We start from the raw sequence: 18974 nt of genomic DNA on the forward strand, positions 1-18974 counted from the left end.
ATAAGTTAAATAAACAAGTTGTAACATGATACCGTACAGTACTAGGTAAAGCAAACCAAATGAGTTATCAGTAAAAACAGGCAAAAAAATGAGTTTTCAGAACGATAAACAATAAGTTTCACTTATATAAATGTACAATACTGTTCTGAATACAAAATTATTAGGAAAAAAATTCAATAAAAATGGAGAAGTAGAACAGAAATTGGTAAAATAAAAAATAATTTCCATAAGGTAATCATAAAATTTATACAATTACCTAAAATGTATGCAATAATTCATGACTAGAATTTAAATGAAAAAAAAAAAAAAAGATTATAAAAGGAAATTAAAGAAGAATAGAAAAAGAGAAAGGTAAGGGAATAAATGTATAAAACTATAAAAAAAATTATTGATATAAAAATACATACTTCGTCGTAACTATCGACTGTAGTCAACACATATAAATTATAATTTTTGTATAATAGAATATTTCTACAGAAAAAATAATAAATAAAAATTACTAATTAACTAATTAAAAGCTGCCATACTGTATACTGTTTTATATTCCATAACACAATCTTATTAATACTGACTGCATAAAAACTGTAGAAATGTGATTACAATTTAACCACAGCATAATAGTCTAGTTATAAAAAATATTTTGGCACTATTGCGATTAAAATAAAAACATTGTGACAAATCTTTGTTCATTTTTAATAATAATAACAGTAGATAAAAATGAACATAAAAGAACAAATGAATAAATAATAATTAATGCTTGTCTTTGATGACCAACAGTGGCAAATAATCAATACACTATAATACACATTCAACAGAAATAACAATATGTACAATAAAGTTAGGTAAAAAATTCCTAAAGTACACTATTTTTCAAATTAAATATTTTACAAATAATGGACTTTTTTCCAGTAGTACAGTAATGGAATAATTATATTTAGGGATTAAAATTGAGTAATTATCAAAATCACAATATTATATTAAATATTTACTACAAGAAAAAATTAATGCTATTAAAAATCAGTTATGTTTAACAAGCAGCATCATTTATTGCTTTTTCCATTTCCTTCTTTTTTTAAAGGAAAATTATAGTATTAGCTAGTTGTTAGAGCACAGCCAACAAAATTAATTACAGATCATTATTATTTATTGCCGAACAAATACTTCGGATTATTTTAAAAATAAAAATCAGTGAATTAACTAGTATTTTTCCAACTAAAAATTTATTCATATTAAAGTTTTTTAAAACATTATTAATCTATTACTTTAAGATTTATTTCTACGAGTGGCTACTTCTTCGTCTCAAGAAAGCCCTATTGTTTGTTGGATGTACTCTTGCCATTAAAATTAGTGTAGAGGCAAGAGCTAACTTTACAGGTGCATCCCTGCCTCCAGGTAATTTTACAAATACAGTTCCAACAGCTGCGACACCATCATCTGTCGGTTCGACCGCTATAGGACGGACTTCACCAGGAGGACGACCTCGTCCTCTTCTACCGAGTCGTCCAGGAGATGTACGACTATTATCTAATAACACTGTAACAGATGCAAAAGGTCGCTTTGCCATGTGAAGCATTTCAACAACATGGCGTCTCCTGGCACGACGTATATCAGCTGCCTGCTTTGCTTTCCATGCGACAACACATGCCGCTAGAAATAAAAAGAAACATGAAAAAAACACTGAAAAAAATACAAAAAGATCTATATGAAGTTGATCTTGCCTGAAAAATACTGTTCCGTAAGCAGGCCGGCCTACTGCAGTTAATGCGATGTAGAACCGTGTAGAACCGAGGTCATGTTTATCTTGCGGTAATGTAAGTACCAAACGATCGGTTAAGTTACGCACAAACAGTAAACTGTTACGTTGCGTGACTGTTATGAATGTAGTCAAACCATTTGCCTCACGCTCTTCAACTGGGAAACCTTGCCCGGCAAGCCACAATGAAGTAGTAACATTATCTGTATCGATTTCACCGATTTCATCACTTCTCTTGTACCTGAGACATAACATAAATAATATAAAAGTAATTAATATAAGTACTAATTTACCTATTTGCTATGGGTATGTGATAAATATAAAAAATGTTTTTTCTTGTGATGGATGAAGCGATAAAAGCATGACTGACCCTTACTGGCAATTGAACCTGAATAGTTAAGTCTGTAATCCTGACTAATACAAAGCCAATATGCTGATTAATAAGATTTTTGTGGTAATAAATATAGAAGCAAATAAACAATTGAAAAAGTGTAACAAAAACAACCATCTGCATGTAAAAATAAAAACTTTTTTATTTCAGAAGCAGTAATTTTCTTCCAAATAAATGAAATGAGAAGAACCAAAACTATACTTTTAAGGAGATACCTTAGGTCTTTTGCATAAGACATAAACTGTATCTCTTACAAATATATAATTTAGCAACAAATTTAACATATCAGGGGCTAATGTCTGGATAATTTAAAGGTTATGAAATAAGAAAAAAAAAAATTGGTATTTTTTCATTTTTGTGGTTTTGATACCACAAAAAAGGAAAATTTGTTGTGTCTAAGCCACAATCTAACCTTCTCTTTTCTGACATCTAGATTCACTATCTGTTAATAAATTTGTAGTTTTTAATTTTATAAATGTATTAAGTATAAACACGACTGTTTTGTCCTAGTGTATTCAACACGTAAATTAATTTCATCAAAGCTGTCTAATGGACGGGTGCAGGGACATTTAAAACTGGGAATGCAAAAGAATAACTGCACTGTTTATTTTGATAAATGTATTGAGACAATGTACATGCATTATAATCTATTCACAAATAGATATTGTTTTGCTAAGCTCCATTTGTTACCTTTATTTATACGTCAAGAGAAATTTTAGTAGAAAATTAATTTGTTACATGTACTCTAAATTTATAATTACCTTTATATAAGTTATCTTAACATCCTACATTTTTTAAAATAATTTTACATACCACTTTTAAAGGTTGAGAAACTTAAAATTGAACCAAGCCAGCTTGAGCTGCAGTTATCTGGGTTTAGCTGCTATTACACTGCCACTAGTGGTTGTGTATGTTATTGCTCTTGTCTACTGTTGTCAGTTGTAAACTATTTTTGCTGCAGTGCAGTCTTTGTTTATTTGCTGTTTTGTTTTTTCTAAAATGCCTCATTTGATTGAGAAAAGGATTGCTATAGTAGAAGCTTATGTGCATTCTGGATCCTTTTAACCCTAAACCTGTTGACTATATTACCTTCAACCGCTAAGCATTTTGCAAGCAATTTTTAAAAAATTAAAAAAATTATTTTTCTTGCACAAATCATTAAGTGTTATAAATAATTTTTTTTAGAAAATAATGAATAATAATATAATTAAATAGTTATATAGTTACAAAGTTGTTTGTTTAATTTTTGTTAAAATATCACAAAAAAAAACATTTTCACTTTCAAAAGTTTCGGTCCACATAAATCAAACACTACCGTCATCAAACTTCTATTATATACATAATGTTCACAATTTTGTGTGATCATTGCTACATTACATAACTAGGTAAAAAAATTAAGTTACTCAAACACTACATACAACATTATCAATATAACATATAACATTATTTGGTGCTCTAGGGAACCCTAATTGGATTCATCCTCTGTATTTTCAGTTTTCTGCCTGCCTTATTGGGCCTCCAAGAGTGTTTCAACTTCTGGAAGTAATGTGGATGAACACAGTTCCAACTTGGGTACCAGAAATGACTGCAGGATTTTTTTCTGGGGTGTAACAGACCAGGCACAACTGTAATTTGATTCCTGGCACGCGTACCAGTTGATGTCCTACATCTTGTGATGGTCCAGGTTCATTTTGATTTTCAAAAAAAAATTTCACAACACATTCAAGGAATGTGTTGTGAAATTATGTGGAAAACAGAAGATATAAATTCAAAACAATTTAGTAACATTGTACTGAGGAAAAACTGCATTATTTGAACTTTTGAAATGCTCCAATATTTCTCTCTACTGTTTTTTACATTTAGGTGCATATTTATCACTAAGAATATGTATTTTTTCATCTCAGGATACATTGAACCATCTTTGAAGTCTGGAAAACGGAGCAATATTGCCAGAATCTGACTTGGTTTGAATGCATTCTTATGCACATTTACTTATTTCCTTTACTAGAAGATTCCAAATTGTGTCAGAAAAAACAGATAAAAATATGCCAAAGGAAGACTGTTACTCTGTGGACAGTTGTTTATGCCAGGATTCCTTACTTTGAATTTCTCTTCAACTAATAATTCTGGCTCAGGAGAATATGCTCTTACCCATCTAGAGTCTGTGTGTTTAACCACAGATTCTTTGTCACCACTTTTTACCTTGTTGTTCAAATCATTGTCATTATCACTTTCCAAATCACTCTGAGTAGATTCAAAAAATTCATCACTACTCAAAGATAAATCACTTAGATTATCGAAATCAAAATCATATGTAGCCACATCTCATTATCTTCTTCACCGTTTAATTCATGTAGATAATCATGAATTTCACTACTTTATAATTTACTCATATTTGATGACCAAACCACAAATGAAAATATCAATTTAGGTAACACAACAAATGACTGTACATAAAACATTCCCATATTTTGCAGGTTGCCAGTCATACACATTTACTAAAATTATTAAATATGATATATTTATAGAACACATTTTCTTTTTTAAAATAGTATATAAAACATTAAAATTATCTTAAAATTAAAGATGGTTTAAAAATGTGTCGTTATCGTGACGCTTAGCGGTTGCAGGTGCAGGGGTAAGAAATGCATCAAATATTTGCAGAAAAATTTTTGAATGCCTATATCTCAGCAAAGAGAAGCATAGATGATTTGGTTAAAAAACGGAATACAATAGAGTCAGTTTCAAAATATTCCTTATACATACCAAAATGGAATGTTAAAAAAATTGTTTTAAACAAGAAAATTCAAAATACTTGTCTTCTTGCTAAAAAAAATAACTCTTGAGTTAGTAGAAAATATAACAATTAAAATAAACAAAAACAAAAAAATGTAGACTGTCTGAATTGCATGAGTGTGCTTTCCTGTAACATCGAAAAGTCATGAGTTGAAGTTAAGAAAATTTGTATTGAGTACAGTAATAAATACAAATTAAAAATAAAATGAGACAATTAAAAAAGGCATAGGTCAGCTAAATTTGCCAGAGGACCGATCGAAGCACACATATGTTTTACAACACCCGCATATCCCTCTGGTCCTAGAATCTTACATTGTGTATAGTATTAAAAATGGGGACTATAACGAGAAAATTAAAAAAACATTTTTAGTAGTTATTACTGCTTACACAAACATAAATAGTATGTCTGATAAAAAATTACGTTATGATTTATTTATTTAGCAACTGGTTTTTATTGTACAGTTTATTATTATTTACTCTGAAATAGATAAAAAAAAACTATAAAAAGTTATTCATATGCAATATATCTTGTTGGAACCTTTCTTCTTGCTTGTCGCTGATGTCCTGAAGTTTAAATGGAATAAGTCCAAATGAAAATGTAAAAAAGGAATTTTCAATGAAATTCTGCAACCTAAATTTTTGTAGTTCACTAAGAGTTCATTTATAAGCTGATCATGGTTTTCAGCTTTTTTGTTTCCAAACCAGTAACATCTTTGAATGACTTCCATGCTGCTAGTTCTTTAGGATTCAGTTTGCTGTCAAATATATTTTCACAAATTAATTTTCTAATTTGTGGCCCAATGAAAATTCCCTCTTTTAGTTTGACTTAACTATGAAAAAACCTCAGCTAAATATTTAAAGTGTCTCCATCTTTATCTAATGTGTGGAGGTTTGGCAGAGTTCTGCAAACCAGTACAGTGAGGAGTCTTAAATTTAGTTCAATATGACTAAGGTGACACCACAAGTAAATCTAAGAATACAAGAAAGTAAAAAGTAAGTTACTACATAACTATAAGTGAAAGAAATAATGCAATAAATTTCAATAATAAACTGTTAGGGTAAATACAAATGAACTTTATACGACTGTTTGTTAATATGGACTGGTTAAAAAAGGACAAGACTATTTAGTGGTTTCTTTTGTTAATGGGTCTGAATTCTAGTATCTATTTATCAACTTGGAATAAATTCCAAACAATTATTTATTTTGAACTCTGTCTTGTGTGTAATCTGTATTTATTTATTTACTATTGACATTTATCATTATTTGTTGTGTAATATTTTGATTATCTTTGTTGAGTATTAAGTATTATACTCTGTTTTTATATCATATTTACTGCTTTGATTGTTATATATTATATCATGTATTAATTGGTTGATTTGTTAATATTTTCATTTACCACTATTATCCTGATTATTAATGTTGATGTAATTACTACATTAATATGTGTTCATTAGTTGTCATTTATTCTTATTATTAATTTGTCTGGTTGTAATTATGAATATTTTAAACCAATAAACTGTAATTATATAAACATTCTAAACTGTCAATCTCTCAACATCCTGATCTAGCCACGAACATACAACAATATTTATGAAAAAATGAAATATATACTACACAAAAGAGTATATAACAGCCAGTTCTTACATTATAAAGAGGTCTGCACAGCTGTTCCTTGAGTGTAGTATTATATTGACTGCAAATAGTTAAGGATTTATTTTGATTGTGAAGTGAAAATAAAACAGAAATTGTAGTTATAATAAAACTGATGTTCTACTCTTTGACTAAAATAAGAGACCAGGCAAACGATTCTTAAATTTTACTTTGCTAGAATCAGGTTGGCATTTAAAAAACTATACATGTTTTAACAAATGATAACATAGCAACTGTTCTAATAACTGAATTTTCCACCCAACAAATTAAAATAAATCTGAGAAATAAAACAATACAATAAGAAAAAGGATTCAGCTTCTTAAGAAATAGATTATTCTTAGATATTTCTTTCTATTCTCTTTAAATAGATAACAAAGCGCCAAAGAGACTTTGCAGATTCGTCAGTCTGAATTTGTTCCTTAATGTTCTTTTAATGATGAAATAACATATTTTTGCACTGAATGTTTAGTTTATACCTTCATCATTATTTAAAAAAACATTATTATTAGGTCCCAACAAATTACAATTCAACATACAGTGCTTTACGCAAATCTGAATATGACATTTTGATGAATCATTTTTTATTCATATTTTATCAATAACTGAATACTATCTAATTATAATAAGCTTTATACTAATAAACTTTATATGCTTTAAGCTTTTTTTTATATGCTTAAGATTTATATGTTAATTGTAATAAGCTTTATACTATCTAATTAGCTTATTTGAATAAATTACAATGTTTGTAAGAACAATATAAAAATAATTTCACTCACTTGAAATATTTGTAAGTAGAAAATTTAAAGTCAACTATAATTCAAATTAATCTGAACAGTTTGTAAATTAAAATTATTCATTAGAATAACAAAGAAAATGGAACGTAACAAAATAAAGATTTTAGAACAAACTGAAAACCTAAATATAATTAATAATAACAACGGTAAAACATACAGCTGGTTGTGTTATATTAATCACGGCATATACCTTGTATAAAAAGATGTTAACTAATACATTTAACAAATATTATCTACCACACAAGTATGCACATACATCATAAAAATCTATTTTAAAAAAAAAACAGTTGGTAATTGGAAATTATTATATAATTAACTTTTTCATATGTTCTGATCTTTGTGGCCTTTCTAGTGTTGAAAATGTCCGTGTTTTTTCTTGTGTGAAGCAAAAATTTCTGTTGATTTTCTCATTTAATTTTATCTTTTGTGTGGTGTCTACTGGTGTAACGCCAATTTCCTTCAGATCCTCCCTTATTTCTCTGATCCATCTGTATCCTGTTTTGGTGTTTTTCGAGTCGAGATTATACTGAACTAGCTGTTTTGGAAGACTTGAATCTTGCATCCTCATGATATGTCAAAAGAATCCTAGTCTCCACTTACACATGGTATCAGTGATGGGTTCTAACTCTTTGTTGGGCACAATCCACCACTGCCCGTCTTTCTGGTTCTTTTTATTAATGCAGGTTCTTCCAATTCTTCTTTTGATCTTCTGGAGTCTGTCTTTGATTGTTCGTTCAGGTGGAAGTATGTTTCTGCTGCATATGTACGTGGCTTCTGGTTTTATAATTGTGTTGTAATGTCTTATATTCATGTTTATTGACAGGCATTTTTTATTATAAGTGTACCAGATTAATTTATGAGATCAGCTAGTTTGTTTATTCTTATTTGGATCGAGGTTTTTTTTTGTTTATGTTGTTTGTTACTACTTTTCTGAGGTATTTAAATCGGGTTACTATTTTGATTTTATTACTGTTAATGTTTACTTCTTTTAATGGTGTTGGTTTTTGGGGATAATTCGTCTTTTTGAATGATATTCTGAGGCCAATTTTATTTGCAATGTTAAGTTCTAATATTTGTGATTTAGCTTTATTGATGTCATTTGCTAGCAGTGCCAAGTCATCAGCAAAACCAAGACATTTTGCTTTGATTTTTCGGCCTTTTTTACTTTCGGGAGGTATTTTTTGAGCTCATTACCATTTTTGAGCCTCATTGCCATTTCTAGAGCACAATTGAATAATAGCAGTGAGAGCCCCATCGCCTTGGTGCAGTCCTGTTTTGATCTCAAAAGGTTCCAAGAGCTCCATAATTTTACCTTCGACTCGGTATTTGTGAGGATTAGTTTTATCATATTATTAATTTGGTATGTAGTCCGAGGCATCTTAGAATTTTTAGTAGGAATTCTCTGTAAATGCAGTCATAAGCTTTCTTGAAATCTACAAATTTTATCACCATGCCTTTGTTTCTTTTCCTGTTGCAATTTAGCTTGGGACTCATGGTCTAGTCTGGACAGCTCCTCCAGTCTGAAACCTCCCTGGTATTCTCCTAGTTCTTTCTCATGTTGTGGACCAATCCCCTTGCCGATGATTCTTGAAAGAATTTTGTAACTAGGAGTATTTTTGTGTCTAAGAGTGAGATTCCCCTGTAATTGTTAAGGTCTGTTTTGTCCTCTGGTTTGTGTAGCGGATGGATGAGGGTTGTCGTCCAGTGTTCTGGTAGTTCTTTGATCCAGATATTGACAAGCTGTTGATGAAGGGCAATTTTTGCTGATCGTCCTGAATGTTTCCAGATTTCTACAAAACTCTGATCTCCTGCTGCTTTGTAATTCTTTATCTCACTCAGTGCTTATTAGACTACTTTTATTGTGGAAGGGTTGATGTTTTCTGATATTGTTATTGGGGTGTTAGTGTTGAAGTTTAGGAATTCTGTCGGTTCTTTGTAATTTAGGAGTTTGTTGAAATGTTTAACTAGGATTTCTGCATTGTCTTTACTGTTATGGGCCAGTTTACCATTTTAATTTTTTATTAGTAGGGTTGGGGGGTTTATATTTTTAGAGCTAATTTTTTAAGATTTTGTAGTAGTCTCTTGAATGTGTTTTATTGAATTCGTCTCCAATTTGATTTCAGTGTGTCTTTATGGAGTTGTCTTTTTATTCTCCTTAGGGTTTGGGTGGTTTCTTTTCTTTGTTTTACTAGATTACTAGATATTTAGAATCTTTTATAGTTATAGTAAGAATACTTCTGTATCACAGAGAAATGAAACAAGAAAAGATACACAGGCATAATGGACAAGCACAAATTAGTCTATGTGCTGATGTAAGTAAAATAAACAAAGCAACAGGACGACAGACTTTTCCTAATAATTATACTTTTCAGCAAATTTTTTACCACCAAATAATTTGATACAACAAACTAATGATACAAGACAGGTTCTATACTGTTATACAGTCTGCTTTTTCTATTAATTCTCTGCTTACGGACCATGCTTAATACTTCAAATTTATCTTACATAAATTAATTTCCTTTTGAAATGATTTTTTGTAGATTAATCGACATCTTTCATAAAAAAGATCTTATTTAATAAGAATTATCACAGTTTACTTTAAGTTATATCTACAAAGACAGCTTATAATATTTGTAACATATTCATTGATACAATAAAGGATAAATAAATTATAATTTTCAAATTGTACCATAATGATAATATAAGAGATATGTTGTTGATATTTTTACAGTGATTAGAGGTATGTAGAAAAGTATTTCCTTAATAAGGTTCAAAGCATTAAAATAAATTTAAAGTGTCGCTGCTTAGTTACTTAGTGGCAAATGAATAAATAATATGACAGTTTTGGTAATAAATTTATAATTTTGTATGTTTTACAAAAGTTATTTGTTGAAAATAATTGTAAGAATATGTAACCAGTGTATTTTAAGCTACTGGGGGATTATGAACATATCTTTATAAATTCACTGAAAGTAATCACTTACTGGAATAGCAGAAATGAAAACTATATGAGTTTAAAAAAATCTAACGAACTCCAATTGATGTTTATCAGCAAACAAATTTCATTATCAGGATTTTCTAATCAATATATGAATAAAATATCTAAATAAAATATGTTATTTTAATGTATTACAGTAATAAAGTTAAATGAGCAGTACCTTGGATCAACCAGAACAGTATGAGCACCAGTAGATGAATTTACTTCAACAATAAATGTGTCATCACGAGGACTCAAAAACAAATCCAGTCCTCCTTGAGTCACATCTACTGTTACACGAATGTCAACATTCATAAACTTTGGTTGAACTACAAAGAATACCTAAAAAGAAAAATATGCAGTTAAATTATACAATTTGGTCTAGAATATTTAAATATTTTTACAATTCACAAGCTGATTTTTAATATTTAATGAAAGCTTCAAAATATCAGATGTAATAATTATAATTATAAATAAACATCCTAAAAGATATAATGTTTATTCATAGCTTACGTAAATAGAATATACTTGATTTTTAATAAAATTAATTGTCATATATGTAAATGTGAATAAAAGTTGCAGCTTAAAAGTAAATTAAAATTAGATCTAATGAGTGAAATGGGTGTGAACAAACAGAATAAAATTTATATCTTAATTTGTTTACTTTTAAAAATAGGACTGTCTCCTACTTTCTTAATTTTTGTTTAGTTATCTGATAAGTACTATTCAACTTCTGGCATTACGAAACTTTTCTATGTGGACATCTCCTACATACAGACTTCTACTACATGTATATAAACTCCTTTTAACATAGACCTTATGTGATAAATGTGACCTTCAAGAAATTTTAATGTTTCACAATACTTATTGGCATTCATAATAGTTTCATAATCATTAATTTAAACAATTAAGACACCTTTTATCCTCCAAAAAAACAGTAGCCATAAGCTTCTTTACTAAACATTTTTTTTTAACTTCCTTGGTCTTTCTTTTTCCTGTTTAGCCTCCAGGAATTACCATTCAGGTATTACTTGAGAGGATGACATGTATGAGTGTAAATGAATTGTAGTCTTGTACAGTCTCAGGTCAACCATTCCTGAGATGTGTGGCTAATTGAAACCCAACCACCAAAGGTATCCATGATCTAGTATTCAAATCCATATTAACTGTCTTTACTAGGATTTGAACGCTGGAACTCTCGACTTCCAAATTAGCTGATTTGGGAAAATGTGTTTACCACTAAACCTGTGACAGGTGGGTGAACTTCCTTGGTTTAGAACAGTAATTCTCAACCTTTTTACATCCATGACCTCTAAAAAGTAAAAAAACAATGTATGATGAATATTTGCGACCCTCAACCCTAACCCAATGAAACCTAGTTAAAACTATTCAGCTACGTTGATAGCAAACAGGTATAAACATGCATGTATGAAGTGTACAAACATGAGCAATTTACAAGTTCCAACTTGATGCATGCATGTGCTTGTAATTTAGTCTGCTTGCATAATATTTGCTGGGAGAGCGTCATGTTCAAAATGCATATGATACGTTTGAAGACATCATGCTCTCAGCAGTATAAAAGAGGTGTAAGGGATGCACACGTCAGTTTAGTTTTGAGTGCAAAGCATGCATCTGGTGCCTTAATTTAAGTTTTTAAAAGCGTAATTTCATTGAAAATAATAATAATTGAGGTTTCGGTTTTTTAGAGTGCAATCACACAACGTAACTGTTTTAAAAAAGCAAACAGCGCACTGTTTGCTTTTGGTTTTGCTTTCAAGTCCTTTCCACTGAACACATAAAGCCATCAAAATTAATTTGACACTAGGAAACTAAACATCAATCATAAAAACATCTGAAAATTTAGATACATTCTGGCTTGCTTGTCAATATGAATATGGAAATTTAGTCACAGAAGCATTGAAAATAATCCTTTTACCACATCTTATGTCTATTACGTTGACTGCCAAGCTATATTTAAGTCAAACCAGTTCACAGGCCATGTGAGTCAATTTTGAGTCACAATGGTATTTATAATCAGGTTGTGTGCATAAAAAACACTGTACATGTCACAGTACATTATTAATTTCTAGGCCACGTGACTCTCCAGTTGTTCACTCTTCAATTTTAATCGACGAGTTGAAAGCAATGGATTCAGATAATACCACGATGCCCTTAGCATTTTTATACTGAAATTTTTATGACAATATATTTGTCCTTTAACATTAATAACTTTAATTGTGATTAATTATACACCAAAACTTTAGTATTATTAAAATTGTTATATTATAATAGTAAATCATTACTATTATATAGTAATAATGTTATTTATTTGAAAATTATAATAGCATTTACAAATGGTAATTAGCAAGGCAGTGGCTTCAGTAACCTTATTCATAAACAAAAGTAACAATGATTATGAAAGTGCATGTTTAAAAAATTAAGGTGAGGTAAAATAATAGCACAAAAAAATAACAAGAGTACAGTTCTACTGTTCTTAAATGGAAAGACAGATGGGATGTATTGCTGCTTACTTCTAAGCATGTTGACACTATGACAACTGTAATGAGGAAGGGTAAAGAAAACCAGAAGCAGTCTTCACTACAACCAACGAAAAGCAGAGTGGTATGAACTCATTGATCTCTCAAATGAAATGAGTACATATCAATGCAACTGGTTTTCTTCAAAAAAGATGTAAAATGGTTTTGGAAAGTAGCATTTGATTTAATATCGAACACTGCTGTGGTCAATGCTTGGTCTCTGTAAAACATGTACTAAAAATCTAATTAAAATTATTGACTTCAAAGAAGCTATTGTTGAAAGCTGGATGGTCAATTGGTTGGAAGAATGAAAAGCACCTAAACCAGGATTATCTTCATCCCATACACTGGTGAAAATAACTTGGGGTTGGTGCAAAAGTTGTTACAAGACAATAATCACGAAATCTGGTCGTGTCCAAGCAATATTGAAAACAAAAAAAGTTCAAGATAAGTGTAACATTTGCAATGAAAGAATGTGCAAAGACTGTTTTTCTAGTAACCATGTATCATCAATAGATAAACGTAAATTGTAATCAAAACATAAAATTTTGATTTTATTATACTTCTTAAAAATGTATGTTTTTTTATAACTGTTTATACTTATTGTTCATGTTTGTGTTCTTCACTTAGATGGATTCTTTCTATAGCCGTTTTCTTATTCGTCTATTAGTGTATTCTGTATTTTATTAGTTCTTATGTATAAAAATTGTATTCTTTTAAATTAAAATTTTCTTGTAGTAGTATAAACTTTAATTTGAATATATTGGGAGTTTACTTTTTTTACTGCGACAGAATATAATGGATTTCATATGTTACTTCTGCTGTTATTCAAATTTAGATCACTGGCTCCAAGAAATAATTCTTTTGTAAGGCAATGCGAACCAAAAGTGTAACACACCCATGTGCTTCAAAAAAATAGTTTATAAATCCTCGAATCCTCATGCATTAAAAAACACAAATAAAAATAACCTTCCGGTTTTCTGGCAAGCTAATAAACATGCTTGGGTGACTGCAGATATTTGTATGGATTGGTTAATAACTGTTTTAACCACAGGTTAAAAAGAACTTAGCATAGCATCCAAAAATCTTGCATACAAAGTTTTGCGTGGTCTAGACAATTGTACAGCTCACGCTACTGAAACTACTACTTTAATTTGAACATTAAATTTTACTTTAAATTACTTGTAGTAATAAAGTACCGCAGTAATAAAGTTAACGAACTGGAGTAGTACTGGATTAATTGAGACACAATGATGATGTGAATATAACGGGTTAGTTTCTTGTATGCAATTCTTTTTTTTCCAGCAAGAGCTTGGTTTTGAATGAATAAAATAGTGCATACTTAGTTTGCACCTAGTATTTAGGGTTATTTTGAAATTGCAAGTATCTATTTAGGTTGTGTGTGAATGAAGATGAATAATTTTGAAAAACTAAGTAAGTCCATAATTTTTTTAACTCTATAAGGTAACATGTTTGTGTTAGTGCCCATAAATATAAAAAATCATGAAAGAGACAAATAAACAAGTGCAAAGAATAATTGCATTACGAGAGTGAAAATACTGATTTCTTAGTGGAGAATTTTTGCCAGAAAATGACAAAACAAAAGGAGAGAGGCTCCATCACTGAGGAAAAATGGAGTTGTTCTTACATTTTGTTGACGATCTAGAAATCTAGTCCAGTATACTTGGAGATCATCGCTCCAGTAGAGTGATGAACTTATAGTCATGTGAAGACTCTAAATTACATAATGGATAGTATCAGTAAACATTTTAAACAGTAAATCTGGTGCTAAGTGGCTCTCATGCATTCATGATGCAAGAATTTGGAGACTCAGCCCAGTAAGAGTTATAATTTCATTTTATGATAGGGCATTGCTGTGAGATTCAGGCTATAGAATTTCACTCCAGTTGATGATTCCGTTCAAACATCCAATAGGATCTTGTCTTTTTTGAGTTGTAGTTTATTCAGTTTAATCTGCTGTAACCTATTTTTTGAAGTTGAGGAATCAGATTTTTCATTTCACACTTTCAAAGTGTGAAATTTTTTTCCTCAATTTTTCATTGTTACTTTCTGTTATGATCACATCAGTCCTGTTAGAATATTATTGTTCTGTTCCTTGTACACTCCAGTACAAACAACCACACAACCAAGGATGTTAAAAAAACAGACTTTTCTTCTTTAAATAGTATTATAAAAGAGATTATAATTACTTTTATTTTTAACAATAGTCATTATATTGTTTAGCATTTTTATTAAATTGAGTGGTGCAACTGTCTTCCTGAAGGCATGACAGTAATGCTCAGTAGTTACTTTTGAAGCTTGCTTTTTGACATTTAAAATACCATTTGCAAATAATCTCTGCAAAAATAAAAATTAATGTCAAATTTTCTTTTAATTTCTATTCAATGATGTCCTGGACATGAACTGTTTTAGAGAGAATCTGAAAGTGATATGACGAGAATAAGTAACTGGAACTTGTCTGGTAAAGACCAATTGACGCAGGAAACAGACAAAATGAGTCACTTAACATACGTAACTACTACATCTAATAACTGTATTAATTTACAATCCAAACGTGCAGTGTTATTTGTATCGAGCAGTACTTAGTTAAGTTTTTTTTTTATTCAACTGGTTTACACGAACTACCTTAATATTTAGTTATATTGTCATAATGAAGTTTTTTCACTATATTCACTTTATTTAAGACATTTTTTTCCCGTAAAAATTGCATTATGCATATTGATTTTGTAAGAACGATGCCATTTTTCCAAGTAAAGTTCATTATTTTTTAAATTGATACATGATATATCTATAAATTCTATAAAATTTATTATTTATTAAACGAATAAATGAATCACTAACCGTTTGACCAGGATTAAGCGGTTTAGGCTTCATTTTACATTCTTCAATAACCTTGGCATTTAAACAAAATTTAAAATCTACACTCATTTGTTTATAACACTGATGACCTTCTGTAGGTGTACCCATATATGAATCACGACACTTGGAGCATTGTAACATCCAACAGTGAGTGTTGATATTTTTGTTGCTAGACTGGCATGATGCATCGCTTTCAGTATTGTTGCCACAGTTACATTGTTCACCTGCATATAAAAAATACATAAATTCTGTAACAATTAATAAAAGAAAAAATATTAAATTAAAAATATTATTTGGTGGAATATACACTTCCTTGTGGTTAGTCCAATTTTCAAAAAACATAAACCTAAAAAAATTCTCTTGTCACACAAACTGTGTTTACAATCGTCGATTATAATCACCAAATGAATTAAATTACAATATCTGAAAATATGATAACTAAAACTAACAGTACTTATTTAACAAGCATCAGAGAACCATTAAGATGCTGAACATTCCTTTTACAGTCACTCAGTAGGGGTTAATCGACTGCTTTTAGAATGGTTATTTAAGAAAAACAAAAATGTGATTATTATGCACTAATTACTAGCATCGAAAGGAGTGAGAATGTACATACAAGTATAGGTATAGGTTCAATTTTCCTAAAATCTGGCACCATTAGTATTTTGAGTATTGACTATCTAAGCAGTTTCAGATTATTCCTCCATCATCAGGGATTACTGATTAATTATGAATTTTATAGTTGTGTGTATAAATTTTTATAAATGGGAATTAAAATGAAAATAAAATTTAAAACTATTATGATCAAAACAGTGATAGTCAATAGTTAAAATAAGTCAACGTAAAAAGAAAACTGTTTTGTCAGTAAGCTGTTTATAACTGTTATGCAGTATAAATTGAATCAGTTAGCTAACCTAATAATTAATAATTATTGTAAAATTTGTTTGAATAAACTATCATTATCAAATCTGATTGGTTCATTTATAAGTTTATTACTATTCATGTCAGTTACATTACTGAGAATAAATGATACGTTACATTCCATAAGCCATGTGTGTTGCCTATCCCTAGTTTCCAGGGAAAGCTACCGTGAGAAAGAATGTAATGCAGCTGCAACCTATGTTTCTTTATTCTTGATATAATAGCAATTAGATCCAGCCAGACTCTCATGGGGTAAAGATGTCTTAAGTTAGGAACTTGTTCGATACTATATCATCCTATTATGTAATGTTAGCATAACTTACATTTATATTGTGTAATTAGTATATGCTTGTATATCAAAGAAGATTGTTTGATACATTGTGTTTTTAAACAAAATTTAATATTTTTTAAAAGCACATCATTGTTGTTTCAACATAACTTATATATATATATGAAATTTCTCCAATATACTGGTTTTATGAATGTTATCTGTGTAATCCAATATTTAAAAAAAATTGTTTAGATTGTAATTATATCCATTCTCTATATAGTGTTTAACAAAGTTAGATTGATCTTTATTACTTTTGTTCATTCTCTAATTGAGAATAAACGATTTTTCATACCAATATATTTCAAATCACAATTTTCACATTTAAGACTCGTATACTCCTTGTTTTTCTAGATCATATTTGTTATGATATTTTATGGTTTTAGAAGGATTCTTATTATTTTATTATTAGTTGTATATGCTGGCTTTAATTTAAATGTTTTAAATATTTTATTAAACTTATAAAAATAATATAATTTATATTATATTCTATTTTAGCATATTCTTCTGTAGTATTATTATTTGTTAGTTTTATTTTGTCCTTTATGTTATTTTTTTATTTTTCTTTTGGTATATAATTTATCTATTAAGTTTGCATCGTAGCAACGCTTGGTTATGCAGTCCCCCAAGAGAGCTATATTTTGGGGGACTTCAACTGTAGGACAGTGGCGGCGGGCGCTGGGACCACGAATAACAGAGGAAGTGTCCTGGAGGACTTCCTTGCAGCTACCGGTACCACATGCCTGAACGACAGAACTCCGACTTATCGAGCGAGGGGCCATGAATCCATCCTCGATCTGGTGATCGTGGATGGGAGAATGGTCACTGATAGAACCGAGTTTTGGAAGAGGAGACTGGGAGTGAACACCTTGCGGTCTCCTTGATAATACACATCTGTTCGGCGACCCCTGCTGTACGGAACCCGGCAAGAAGACTCAATAGCAGACAGGTGAACATAGTTGTGGAAAGAGCGGCACGCAAAATATCCGACGGCAGAAGGTTGGATCCGGAGGTCCTCCAAGAAATAATCTCAAACGAAATTTCCAGCATACCGGAAATGGAGCATAGATACCACCCTGTGTACTGGTGGAACCAGGAGATCGCCGAACAAAGAATCATACTTCAGCGAAATAAACGAACAGCCCAAAGATTAAGAGCTAGACAGGGATCTGAGGCTCAGATTGAACAAACTATGGAGGCCTATAGGACGGCTCGGAAAACTACCTGTTTAAGAACGCCAAGAGATCTAAGTGGAGGGAACTGTGTGGTGAGCTCGATGCTGACCCGTGGGGGCGAGCCTTCCAAATAGTAATCAAGTGATTGGGGAGGCGAGTGCCTGCGCTGAATGAGGACGAAGCGGCGCACCAGATGACCGTACTTTTCCCACCGAAGGAGGAGATAAGACGGGAGGCAGTCTTGTGCGAACGTGGCAGGTTCACACAGGATGAGGTGATTGCCGCAATTAACAAGTTAAACAACAAGAAAAGTCCGAGCCCAGATGGAGTTCCAGCAGCAGTCATTAAAGGCCTGGCTAGAATAGTACCGTGGGAGATGACGGACATTTTGAGTTATGGGCTGCAACACCGCACTTTCCCTCAATGCTGGAAGGAGGCCAGAATGGGTTTTCTTCCCAAACCGAATACAAACCCAGGCGTTTGCGAGTACCATCCTATCAGCCTCATAAATAATATGGGTAAGGCTGCTGAGAGATTTCTTGCTACCAGGATCCAAGAGGAGCTGGACCTAAGCGGAAGCCTACATTTGGAGCAATATGGATTCTGTAAGGGCCGTTCGACACTGGATGTGATAAACAGGGTGGTTAGCTGGGCGGCGGGGGTATGGAGTGGTACTTGGAGGACCAGAAGGATCCCATTGATGGTCCAGTTAGATATCAAAAATGCGTTTGGCTCGGTACCGTGGACGGCCATTGTAGCGGCGCTCAGAGA

The 18974-nt window shown here is 30.9% G+C and overlaps 1 protein-coding gene across 1 annotated transcript in view; it reads right to left on the bottom strand.

Annotated features, from left to right (window-relative positions):
- Nucleotides 1–818: 818 nt before the first annotated feature.
- The window catches only part of Megf8 (multiple EGF like domains 8), a 195422-nt gene continuing 177266 nt past the window's right edge, over nucleotides 819–18974 (bottom strand). The window contains exons 40-42 of the mRNA XM_075355891.1: nucleotides 15762–16003; nucleotides 10544–10704; nucleotides 819–1994 (exon numbers count right to left, since the gene is read on the bottom strand). Coding sequence (XP_075212006.1) covers nucleotides 1277–1994; nucleotides 10544–10704; nucleotides 15762–16003 — 1121 coding nt within the window. The 3' untranslated portion in view covers nucleotides 819–1276. The remainder of the gene's footprint in view (nucleotides 1995–10543; nucleotides 10705–15761; nucleotides 16004–18974) is intronic.

Source organism: Lycorma delicatula, chromosome 2 (genome assembly GCF_047948215.1).
Source record: "Lycorma delicatula isolate Av1 chromosome 2, ASM4794821v1, whole genome shotgun sequence".
NCBI classification, from domain to species: Eukaryota; Metazoa; Arthropoda; class Insecta; order Hemiptera; family Fulgoridae; genus Lycorma; species Lycorma delicatula.